This window comes from Rhinolophus sinicus, linkage group LG04 (assembly GCF_036562045.2).
Source record: "Rhinolophus sinicus isolate RSC01 linkage group LG04, ASM3656204v1, whole genome shotgun sequence".
NCBI classification, from domain to species: Eukaryota; Metazoa; Chordata; class Mammalia; order Chiroptera; family Rhinolophidae; genus Rhinolophus; species Rhinolophus sinicus.
The window spans coordinates 124,577,466-124,590,768 of NC_133754.1; the positions used below are offsets into that span (position 1 = coordinate 124,577,466).

The 13,303-nt window shown below is 36.9% G+C and overlaps 1 protein-coding gene across 2 annotated transcripts in view; it reads right to left on the reverse strand.

The window, feature by feature from the left end:
- Nucleotides 1–13,303, reverse strand: part of FOCAD (focadhesin) — a 275,278-nt gene that overhangs the window by 30,165 nt on the left and 231,810 nt on the right. For both annotated transcript variants that reach the window (XR_012495704.1, XM_019750360.2), the window contains 6 exons: nucleotides 12,586–12,705; nucleotides 11,019–11,141; nucleotides 10,476–10,553; nucleotides 9,757–9,828; nucleotides 8,292–8,394; nucleotides 6,294–6,374 (listed from right to left, as the gene is read on the reverse strand). Coding sequence is in view for 1 of the 2 variants with exons in the window: in XM_019750360.2 (XP_019605919.2) it covers nucleotides 6,294–6,374; nucleotides 8,292–8,394; nucleotides 9,757–9,828; nucleotides 10,476–10,553; nucleotides 11,019–11,141; nucleotides 12,586–12,705 (577 nt within the window). In the remaining variant the exon portion in view is untranslated. The remainder of the gene's footprint in view (nucleotides 1–6,293; nucleotides 6,375–8,291; nucleotides 8,395–9,756; nucleotides 9,829–10,475; nucleotides 10,554–11,018; nucleotides 11,142–12,585; nucleotides 12,706–13,303) is intronic.

Genomic DNA, 13,303 nt, shown 5'->3' on the forward strand with positions numbered 1-13,303 from the left:
GGGATGTTTTGTCTTAAGACCAAGAACTTCAACAACAATCAGAGTTATCAGAACAAAAACACCCCTGGGCCCCTGAGCACCAGGAAGGCTGTCAAGGCTGCCCAGTGGAGATCAGGACCGGAGAGAAAAAGGCAGCTTTAGCAGGGCTGTCACCCAGTGGGGACAGGAGAGGATTACATTTAGGGGGACTCAGAAAATGAGCAAATATATTGAGAATAATGGGAGCCAGTTTTCTTACTGTCAGAGAGGAAATTTGCAAATATGAAGAGGGAAACGTAAAATGAACCCTGTGGTGTTAAATTGGAATTGGAGATATTGGTATGAACTTGTGGTTTTCAATATAGATAGCTAGATGTAGAAATAAATATAGACATGAGAGAGACTGGGAGGAGGGTGGGGAGGAGAGGGAGAGAGGGAGAGAGAGAATTTCCTAACTCTGTTTCCTGAAAGGGCCTGGGAGCAGTGATTTTCCCAGTAGCAATGAGATAATTTGTAGCCAGATTTTAGCTTCTAAATATTATCTTCCTCCCAAAGGAACCTGATCTATCTGGCAATTACAGGGCTAAGGATAATAATACAAGATGAGCCCAGAACACCTTATGCCACAAAGAAAAAAAGTACTCAAAGAGTGATAGGGTCACATCAAAAGGACACAAGAGTCAACTTAAAGAGACTCTTACTGATCTAATCTGGAATAATCTGAGGATCAAAATAATGAATCATACGAAGAAAGAAAGAAAAAAGGGTGGGGTAGAGAGGGAAGGAGAGAGGAAGCAACTCTTCCTTAGTAGAATGCCTACTAAAACATATATAAATTTTATGAATTTTAGCAATCACCTTTCGGCCATCATCATAGTAATAGTTAATTCAAGCAAGAAAACATTAATTAATACTAAAACTAATGGGTGAAAGTAGGATGACCAATGGGATATTCATAAAAGTCTCAAAATATCTCCATACATACAAAGTATTGATTGACGATAAAGGAAAAAGAGAAAATTACTAGTAGAGAAAACTAGTGGAGAAACCTGGAAGATATCACCTAATGCAAGTGATCAAAACTAATGTCACCGGTCACCGGTGTAGGGAGACAAACAACCTGTACCACTTATGGGATGCCCTGAGAAGAACAGGGCTCTATGTCCCTGATATTCCTGCCAAAGATGATTGACCTGACTATCCTGTGAGGAGCAACAGGCAAATCCAAACAGAAGAATGTTGCACGAAATACATCGCTTCTAATCTCAAAACATGTGAAAGTCATGAAAGACAAAGAACAACTGAGGAACTGTTCCAGATTGAAGGAGACTAAAAAGATATGATAAATACTGTGTTTCCCTGAAAATAAGACCAAGCCGGACAATCAGCTCTAATGCATCTTTTGGAGCAAAAATTAATGTAAGACCAGGTCTTATATTATATGAGACCCTGTCTTATAGTAAAATAAGACCCGGTCTTATATAATATTATATAAGGCCGGTTTTATATTATAGTAAAATAAGACCAGGTCTTCTATTAATTTTTGCTCCAAAAACATGTTAGAGCTGATGGTCTAGCTAGGTTTTATTTTCGGGGAAACACGGTAAGTACAGCGTGACAGGATTAAATTTTTCCTGCTAAAGACACCATTTGGACTGTCAGTGCAATGTGAATAGGGTCTCTGGGTGAAAGGAATATCGGAGTTCTCTGGCTGTTTTCACTGTTTTGTAAGTTTGAAATTATTTCAAAATAAAAAGTAAAAGAAAAAAGGTGTATATTTTTTAAAAAGTAACTTTCTAAAGTTTAATTAAAAGAAACAAACAACATTTTGAATACGGTAAATACATACAAAAAATGTTCATTCCTTCTGGCAACAAAATGCATCATTTTATACCTGCCTGGCTTTCACTGTAGTCATCTGTATGTTGACTATATGGGATATATGGGATATAATATACATATACCTATATATAGGTATATGGGATAGTCAGGTCAATCATCTTGTATATAGTCATCTACATGTTGGGTTGCTTTGTAATATGATAACTAGAAAGGGTTTATTTCTTAGTTTGCTTTCTAAGCACTGTTACATAGAGTGACTCATAAACTCATAATCCTCACAAAAACTCTATAAAGAAGAAGCCATTATTTTCTCCACTTTACAGAAGCAATTGAGGCTTAGAGACTTAAGCAGCTTGCCTGAAGTTACAAAGCCGGCAAGTGGTAGAAGTGGGGCATGACCCAGGCAGTCTGACCCCCATGCTCTGAACCTCTATGGTCTACTGCTTTGTACATTCATACATGGCTGAAGGAATAATATTCGGTACAATCCTTCTGAAGAGCAATGAGGCCATGCCATCCTACAGTCACCAAATCCTCACTCTTCTTGCCCATTAATAAACTGCTGAGAATTTATCCTAAGGAAAGGTACATGCAGGAGGGAGCTACATGTATAAAGATGTTCTCTGTAATAGAAATATAAAAAATGACCAATAGGGAAATGGTTAAGTTAATTATGATTAACTTGATGGAACAGTCTACAGTCATTTAAAAATGATAATTATGGAGATATATGGAAATTAGGTAAATGTTTATAACATAATATTAAGTTAAAAAATACAAAGTATATGTATGCTTGGAAATACGTAAAAATGGTGAGTGCATAAAAGCTATAGTAGTTGCTACAGAGTTTTGGGATAATTGGTGGTTTTTTTCGTTTCACACATTTTCATGCTGTTTACAACAAAAAATAGAAATCAAGCACCCCAAAAACATATTAAGAAATATCTAGACAGTGATGCAAGGATTCTTTTCATACTTCCCCCCCTCCCCCCCGAGCCTCCTTTTGGAGGAGATGGCTGGTACTTATGTCCATTTACATGGAAACTTGTCCAATTTCTAAAAATCAGGCAACAAAATCATATAAATTTTATGACTCAACACAACGCACGCACATCTAGAAGGACATGTACTGGAGTATCTATTGTGGCTATCTCTTAGTTGGTGAGATTATAGGGGATTCTTTTTTCTTTATACCATTTTAAAACTTAATGCTGTACACATGTATCCATTTAGAATACTATTTTTAAAAGAACTGTATATATAAATTATCACTAATTAAAATACTTTAAAATAATACAATCTTGGCAACTGATTCCATAATTTCATGAGAAAAATAGGACAGCTTTCTCATATTCTTTATTCTACACAGAGAATTCACTAATTCTGCTCCTCTGGCTAGAGGTGTCAACAATTATATCTCATATTAAAAGTCTATAAAAAATAGAGAATACCCATCTATAGTTTATGTACAACCCAATTCTTATATACACAGATCACTAACCAATGACTTCATATCAAGAAAAATACCGTTCAGAATGACTTTATTACAAGGATTTAAATATACTTTCCTCAGATAATACTTCTTACTGTGAACTTTAAAGCCTAACAGAAAAATACAAGCTTAAAAAATTAGTCACATTTCCCAGCAACAGAGTAAGAAAAATAATCTTAAATTCTTACGTAGAAATACCTAATGTTGACATATAAAAGAAATGATTCCTTTTATTAAGTAATTCTAATATATTTCAAATGTTTCATAAACAGGCAGATAAGATCTTCATGAAATCTGAATATGTTATGAGGTTGAGGTAAAAAACAGATCAGAAGTCAGAAAATAAGAAAAAAATAAACAGAAAAGAAGCAAAAGAGTCAAATATTAAAGGCCCTCAAGGGGAAAAATAATTCCATGAAGGAGGAATTAGATTATGAGCCAATTTTAAGCCTAGCATAGTCAAGCAATGTCTACAGGAATATATAATGACAAAGGTTAAGGAATAACACATCTGCTAGAAGAAGGCCAAGACTATTAGGGAACAGAGAATGTTACAGGGTATAGCAAAACATAGTTACATTCAAAGCTATTAATTGAAGTCTTTAAAAGCTAGAAGGAATTTCATCGATTTGGTATGGTTTTACAATGTAGACCTGCTATGAACATATAGGATGCTATGATTATCTCATATATTCTATCACACGAATATTAAAGTGAGAAAAGCCCTAAGTATTAGAAAGCAGACGAATAGATTCACTACCACAAATTTGATTGGCTAAAATTGAGATCATGATGCCCAATCTTCTCCTGGCATTAAGTGTGGCTAAGGGATAACTCATCACAGTTGTCTTCCCCCTGTGAGTTATTAAATAGCACGCAGAGGCAATGAAGCCATGCTCTCCCTAAAATCTGCTCTCTTCTGCCTATGCCAAGCGTGATTTTTATTCTCTAAAGCCATTTCTTCCTCAAAAGAGCTCGCCAAAGTTGTCATCCTTCCTATCAGCAGCCCCCCTGGGCTCTGGTGAGTGACATCCAGACATTTCAACTCAAAAGCTGCTTCAGAAGGGAGTTATTAAAATTCAAATGAGCTGGGCATATTGAAGAAGAAAACACTCGTTTGCATGCACACCTCCGCATTTGGCCATCCCATGTAGCCCCATAGAGCAGGGTCTGGTTTTGTTTTTGTAAATGGGCTTTCGAGGCGGAGGTCAGCCTCCCACGGCCCCCACTCCTCTGGGGTCATCATTAGTAATGTGTAAGGCTGAATAGATTTCCCTCCGAATCTAGTCAGCAAACCTGACAAGAAGGCAGACCTCTCCCACAACCTGAAAATACTGAACATCTGATTGGTAATATGGCAGTTTTTAATACTTCATTCTTCTGTTCTAAAATAGCTTTCAGCAAGATTGCACATAACGTCACTGACGCCAGTTCTACCTGATTTTTCAGTTTTCGAGCAGAATATTGCCTGTCGTGCCATAACTGTGTAGTCATAAAAAAGTTACACTTAATTAAAAATTTCCCACAGGATTCAGAGAAAATTTCTGCCAAGAAATATGGATCTGGGGAGCCAAATGTCATTTTATTCACTAGAAAAGAGTTTATCTTTCATTTGACATTAAGAATTTTTATTTTATTTATCATGGAAATTATCTCACATTATCATCATTTAAAAATTCTATAAGATATCAGTGAGCAAACTCCAAAAAAAATTTGAGCAAAAATATATATATTCCTAGAATTATTCAGGCCATGGAAATTTTAGATGCTCCTTTAGTAAGAATTCAATTTTTTACAATGAAGACATTATGATATTTTTTAAATAGACTTAATTTAAGGTACTATAAACAATTAACTCCATGTTATAACTAATATATGACATGTTTATAGATAAATATATTATGTACAACAATGACATAACCTTGTATCAGTTTGCACTGAGGATGTATAATATCCTAGGATAATAGCACAATTTCTAGAACTCCCGAAACTAAAGGAATTCATCTCCAAGCAATGAGAGTAATTTATAATCTGGAAGCTCCAGGGATTATTATACCCAGTGGGAAATTAGACCATGTGACCTTTAATGTCTCTTTCAATGGTAAGATTTTATTCTTCCACAACCTTCACTAATCAAACTTCCTTCCTCCAGATTTTTTCATTTTAATTTGCTTAAAAACATTTTCCCCCCGCTAATATTGGTATGGTCCTGTAATACAGGCACTGGTTTTGCCCAGACTGACCTAACCAGCCCAAGGAAGAATGAAACTAGCAAATATCAGTGAACGCTTATTACATGAATGAAACTGGTTCCTGAGCTGTGTGACATGTTTAGTTCTAATCCATTTTTTCCTCACAGCACTGCACAGTATATATGTATCATTAAAGGATATTTGATTAATAACTGATAGGGCATTCTTCTGGCTCTAGTAAAAACGAAAGGCACCCAATCTCTGTCTTCAGGTTGCTTGTGCTCTAATGTGGGTCACAGCAACACAGAATCACAAAGGGACAAATGTTTGTAGAGAAACAGAACATAAGCTAAAACTAAGACCTGGAGCCAGTGATTCCAACAACATAGTGATCATATAAGGCTTAGGGAGAAGACCTACGCCCAGGTCAGGTCCTGAAATACAAACTGTACTCAGGTTGTTTTCTCTTTTTCCGTCACACTCACTTGAAATTAACAAGAAAAGTAATGTGCGCTTACACTTTTGAAATAACCAAACGGAAGATTAAGGTCTTCACAGGGGCTGCCCCCGGCCCCAAGGTCAGATACAGTGATTCCATGAGACTACACAGTGTGTACGTTTACTGAAGTTGGCTTCCTGGTCATCTCTATTGCAAAGAAGGTCTAGCAGAAGAAAATATTCACCCTTTCAGATTTGTATTGTTTAATTCTACAGAAGCAAGCTGAAGGCACACAAATTCTCTTAACTTGTAGAAGGAATAATAAAATTCAAGAAATATGTTTACTTGCCTTTTTTTCCTCCTGTAATGAAGAAGTCAATGGCTGCTCTAATAAAACTGCTTTCAGGCAAATAGCTATAGTCAGGGGGAACTGTGGAGACAGAAAATGATCCGATTAACCAGTGAACTTGGCAGGACTAATGAAGGCAAGATAATGATCTCATGTTGCCACATCAACCTAGAGACAAAAGCGGAGATATTTATGCCATTAATCTCAGCACAGTATTCTGTGGCCGCAACTGATTCTATTAGATTAAGTGCCCTGAAGTAATCGCTTAGGCTGTGCAAGCAACCCAAAATGGTGGTAACCTACTAGAGGCTGAAAAACCAAAGGACGAAAATTTTACTGAAGTGGTTCAAAAAAAATCCTTTCCACATTGTAGCATCAATGAGCCCCAATGCTGTCACCTCCTTAGTAGCAGCCAGGACTCTGCTCGGCTTTCAGGCTGAAAACACCATTCTAGGAGCTTCTTCAGAACATCTTGAGTCAGATATATCTGAACCATGGAAACACAACAATCAGTATTCATAGCAGCCTGTCTCTTACTTCATACGGCAGAGTCCCCTGAGTGACCAACATGTACAAATAATCAGATTTAGCTGACCTGGAACAGTGAAGCAGTGACATTTATGCTAGTTGAGTACTGGGAGTTTCCTAGATTCTTTTCCTCCCAGTCCCGCATAATTGTTTCATGAGGTGGTTTTACTGCAATAAAAGGCTCAATAGGAAAATCCCATCAGAAACAATAGCTGTACTTTTCCAGACATATAATCATTTTGTTCTGAAAAACCCAGGTGTAGGATGATTCTCTATGACCTGACTTGCGTATATGTAACCCATAACACAACAATCAAAAAGCCTATGTGACAAAGCAAAAGCCTGACATAAACATGTTACTTCACCAGGATACTAGGAGAGTGCTGACCTTCAAAACTATTAGGTTGGTGCAAAAGTAATGGCGGTTTTTGCAATTATTTTTAACCTTTTAAACCGCCATTACTTTTGCACCAACCTAATAGTATTACAGAGGGTTTCCAATAGTAACTAAGCTTTTTTTTCCCCTCTCATTTCAATATGACAGCGTCCAGCTGTCTAAAGTTCGTTATGCTGGGATGTTGTGGAATAACATCCTAGTTCTGCAGCTAAGGACTGATTGGAAGTGAGGGAGGCAGTCATCACAGGGGCCCGTGTTCATTGTGATGCTGCCCATAGACTACCTGTAGGGGGACATGTGAAATTAGGTTTTAATAAGGAATCTTTGGTATCTAGACTTCTCCCTCCGGTCTGGGTCCGAGAGAGCCAGTGGGTCAAAATTCTATAAACAGAAAGGAGCAGGTATAGGTCCAGTACATTACAGTGATGCCTCCCCAGAAAAATCTCCACATACAAACACAAGCATGTGGGAACTGCAATTATTTCTTATTGCTTTTATTAAAAAGTTGCCAACAGAAAAAGCTTTATTATATCGAGATCTAGGATTTCAGTTCCAAGGACCAGGAGATGCACAACTATAATGTATTTACCCTATTATTTCGTCCAAAGCAGGAGCCAGAAGAACTCCAGCCATATATGAAGAGACTTCTAATGAACTACGAGTAGTATACAAGCTATTGATTCCGTCTAGCAAAATAAAAAGAACTCGGGTCCAAGCTTCCAGGACATGGTTTCTTTTTTTCTGGATTTGTCACTAAACCAACTCTGTATGTAAGTTATGTAATCATTCTGATCGTCAAGTTCTTCATCTGTAAAATATGGGGTTAGACTCAATGTCTCAACTGTTCTCTAAGAGAGGCAGGGAGGAAGAGTGAAAAGAGCATGGGCTTTGGAGGCCGATAGATATGAGTTCAAACTTCATGTCCACCACTGACTGCCACACGACCATGTTAGGTCAGGAAGACTTTCCACAGCCCATTTCCTCTGAGGTATAATTAGGGATGGTGAGACCCATCACTTAGGGCTGCTGTGAAGATTAATACTCTTAACAATGTCCTATGGCTCTAATCTTACCAGAGGTTCTCCTTTGATTTGAGGACAGAGTAGATAGATGAAGATGTCCTAGAAGCCAGACTGCATTGGACTGAAGGCCAATCACCCCAGACACACTGATGACCTATGGATGAAAATGGAACAGTTCAGTGACAGGGCAAGATCCAAACTCCATTCAGTAAAAGGCCACTCACAGAAAATCACAAATCTTTTATGAGGTGGTGGCTTGTCTGATAACGAAAAGTTCTACAACAAGAGGTAATATCACCTGTATAGTATACCAAACCTAGGACACACAGGTGCTCAACAAGTGCTGCTGAATGAATGAATGGATGGATGGATGGATGGATGAATGAATGAATGAATGAATCAATCAATCAATCAATCAATGATGACAGAAGAGGATACTAGTACTTGTCTCAGGTAATAACGAGTTAGATTAGTCTCAAAGGAATTTTCAAAAAAATGGAAAAAGGAAATCTGAAAAATAAAAAGAGGTGATAGTTTCTTAAGATTAAAATACCTCTAAAAATAGGAGTATTACTTTGTTCCTGTCTTTAAATAATGTTTTATTACTATTTTATCATTCATAATAAATATTTTAAAGCTAATTTAAATTATAGATTTTTCTCCCAAGTTATAACAACTTAAGTCTCAGATGACTTCTTTTTTTTGAATATGAATATTCATACACGCAAAAGAAAGTTTCTTTTGTTCAGAGATTTATGTTTGCTTTTAAAAGCATGTATTACTAAAACTTCTTTATGTTGTAGGTGTTACACTCACCTATATTTTACAAGGATGAAAACAAGTATGCTAAGTAAAAAGACCAGGCTATGAAGGTGTATATACACTAAGAATACCAACTATGCAAAGAAAGCACATAAACTTGAAAAGAAACATGACCAAATATTAGAAGCAGTTGCTTCGGGGTGGGAGGACCATCAGTGGTAGTTTTTTCAGCTCCTTTCACTCTATACTGCCAAATATTATGCAATGAACATAATAATTTTTTTAAAATAAAAACCTTTAGATATAAAATCATTTCTCAGCAGATAAATCTGATTATTCTTTAGCCGAGGATAATGCTGACAATCAGTTACACAAATACTTGTAACAGTGACATCGGAACTAGTGCCACTTGACCTTTCTACTTAGATACCTGTCCTGCCCTCTGATCACCTTTTCTTTTTCATTGTCCTGAGGGCCTGACATTCCTTGAAGGATCAGGTTTTAAATTTTAAGGGAAACCAATGCCAACTTAAGTTAACTCAAAAATGCCAGCTTTCTTTTTTTCCAGAGGCAGTGCGTGTTTGTCAGCGAATGTAGGGCCAGAAACCACTTTCAAATGCACCTTGAATTCACCATGAATAACCAGAGATTTCCTCGTTTTCTAAGGAAAACAGTTTGTTTCACGAAAGAGAAAAAAGATAACAAAGGGGAGTACCTATTTTTCTACCCAAGGGTTTTAAATTCCTCTTCTCACCTGAGTTAAGGTTCTAATGACTTCATTAAGTTTGGCTTGAAAGTGAGAGGTCTGGATGGCTTCCGACTTCAGCTGTAAGAAGAAAGAGAAATACCCAACCCAACATCCCAGAAAAAGTAAATAATGACATTCCTAGTGTCTGAACTATCATAGTCTAAGCTATGGAATAATTTATCATTATGGCCTGCTATTTCAAAAACAAAAGCTATGAGCTCCTGGAGAGCAGCGCCCATCCATTATTTAGCATTGATTTCCTAGCACCAGTTTAGAGTGGCAGGTAGCAGTCACTTAAATAAACCCTTACCATATAAACAAAGGCATTCCTTAGAATTATAAATTTACACTGTGGAAAACATTTTAAAGTGAAATAATAATTACATAGATATAAACTTAAACATTACACATGCAAAATGGAGTTTCTTATGAGTGACTTGAAATGTTTTATGATTCAATCACGTTTCTCAGGAACTTTCTAGAAAGTACGTAAGTTGATTAGGTTTAATCCCTACAAACCACATAAAATAAGAAACAAATCTCGATATAGAAAGAATTCTCGGCAAATAACAATTTTACATACATCAAGTCACTGAAAACCCAGTATAACCATTACCATAAGCATATATTCCTCTGTCCTTAGCATACTGAGATATTGGGTATTCTTTTGCTGTGGCTATGTACATGTTTAGATACCCCCACCCACCCACCTTTCTTTTTTTTACCTGCATTACATTCCCTTCGGAGCCTACCAAGGCCACCATGCCATGAAGGGCTGCCAAGCAAAGCATTGTGGGAGTGCCCTGAAAACAAAGCATCAGAGTATGTCAAGAGGGAAAATCCTTGGGTTTGAATTCTATAAAACTTATTACATCATAGAGAAATAAACAGTCAAAATGGTACGAAATTTGTAGGGTCAACATAACCTGTACAATTGAACTAAAAATGGCCTCAGACTTGAATAAATTAATAGGTTATTAAAGTTGTTAGATCATAGGTGACTTCTTGTTTTTTTTATTTTTCAAAACCACGGTGCTGTTTTAAAATTAAAACACTAACCAAATAGCCAATTAAAAAAAAAAATCGTAATAGTTGACAGATATATCATTTACAAGGGATGAAAAGTACATGTTTCTCTTTCATTTGAAATTGACTATTCTTTTATTGTTAAGCTACAGACTTTAGCAGCACGTATAAATGGTCTAATTTAGTAGCCCTTTACCCTTTAAAAAAACCACGCAAAATAACATGCAAGATGTGACCTCTACCTCTGCTAGAACAATTCTGATCCAGGCAGGGAGCAATGTGTTGCCCAAGTCTTCAGCTTTTCCATGTCCACACACAGACAAACCATGAACTATGTTTCCTAACGCCAAGGCAAAACCTGAAGTCTGTTACAAATAAATAAAAACAAGGGGTAAGGAAAAAGAAGAATAACAGCATAGATCAGGAAAGTTTACATATAGCAACAGAAGCACTTCTGGGGGCTCCTTTTCCTACTGACAAGTTCTTTTGCCATCCGAAAATCGGAGATTTCCTGATTTTTAAAATCTAGACTTTGGCTTACAACAGAAACTACAGTCTAATTGCAAGGGATTCAGCTGCTGTGAGTGGTTTGAGAAAAGTAACACTGCACTATTGAGCAGCTTGGCTCAAATGATCCAAATTCTGAGAGGGGGTTAGGGTGAAAGTATGAAAGTAGATCACACGAGTTCAGTCAACTCCCAAACAAGAAGAGAAAATATCCCATAATGAGCACTGTATATGTGAATTTCTACAGTTTGGTGTTGCAAAACCTACTACAAATGAGCAGGCATATAACTATGAAATAGTAACAATACCATACAATATAAGCTTAAAAACCAGTGAATCCTGAAATAATCCACCATGGCCAGTATTAAGGCTTTGGAGAAACCTTAAAAAAACAAAAAAACACCAACACCAATGGGGAAATTCTAGAGCATGTGTTATCAGATGAAAGTTTTTTTTTTAATTTTTTAAAATTGCGGTAAAACACATATAACATAACCATCTTAACCATTTTTACCTGTGCGGTTCAGTGGCGTTATGTACATTATATTGTACAATTATCACCACCATCCATTTCCAGAATTATTTTCATCTTGCAAAACTGAAACTCTATTCCCATTAAACAATAACTCCTCATTCCCCCTCCCCCACCAACCTGGCAACCATCATTCTACTTTCTGTCTCTATGCTTTTGACTACTCTAGGTTTCCATATAAACAGAATCACATACAGGATTTGTCTTTTTGTGATAGCACATTTCACTTAGCATTATGTCCTCAAGGTTTGTCTCTGTTACAGCTTATGACAGGATCTCCTTCCTTTTTAACATTGAATAATATTTCAGAGGGAACATTTAAGGGTACTTAATTTATAGGTATTTCAATTTTCCTATACATAGTGAGTCATGAGCAGTGATTCTGTCTTGAATTTGCTGAGGTTTAACCTTATCAGAGACCTTTATGTGTTCACATATACACAATTTTATGTCTGCAGCCTGAGATAACTCTTAATTCCTAGCTACATGTTTTAAGATTTTATAAATACAGAGCAATAGCTGGAGAGAGAGAAAAGCCTTTGTAGTCTCTCAGATCAAAAAGAAAGTCTACAGGAGGAGACAGAGGATAAGGAGAGAATAAGACACCTGTGACTGTTGGCTATAGCTATGAGAGAAGAGAATAGTTAGAAGTTCCTCAGCTCTGGACATGAAAATTATCCCATTACACTCTAATTCAGAGCAAGTCAAAATTAGGACTTAGCAGCAGCATGAGACCCACAGAGAGAAATAATCAGGGCACACATTCCAACCTGCTGGTTGCTCTCCACCAACAGTCGAAGCTTGTTCATAATATCTTCAGCCTCTGCAGCCTCAATAATTCCAGCACTGAATGCTGATATACATACACAGCTAAGGCTATAGGCAAGGACCTGAGAAGAAAAGACAGCGGGGAAATGTTTCTTCATGAGGGAAAATAAAAGAACACAGTTCAGTTGACACAAATATTCTGTCAAACTCCTCCCCAGGGCAAGGATTGGATTCAAATACACCCACCACAGACCAGGCACCGTTTTGCTGCCTAACGTATTTCCTAACAACGTTGTGAGTTGGGTGTCATTATTACCACTTTACAGATAAGGGTTTTGAGTCTCCAGCACGTATAGCTAGCAAGCAACAGAGGTGAGATTCAAATCCAGGTCTTTAGACTCTAAACTAAAAAGTTCCCTTATCAACTCAGAACACAGCATCTATCAACAGTAGAAGCAGATTTTCATCACAGTGGTGGTTACTCATTGCCATGTGCTCCAATCCAAGGCCGAACAGCAGAGGAAACTGAAAGAAGTGAAACACTGTTACGTTAAGATTTCCTAGTAGCAGTAAGGGAGCATGAAGGACCACCACCCGTGGGCTTTATAGTCAAACAAATCAGAGATAATACTACTTACTGCATAGTGCAGGTAGCATAATTTAATAAGTAAATTAATACACAGATACATTACAAATACAAAAGAATGCTGGGAATAGAAA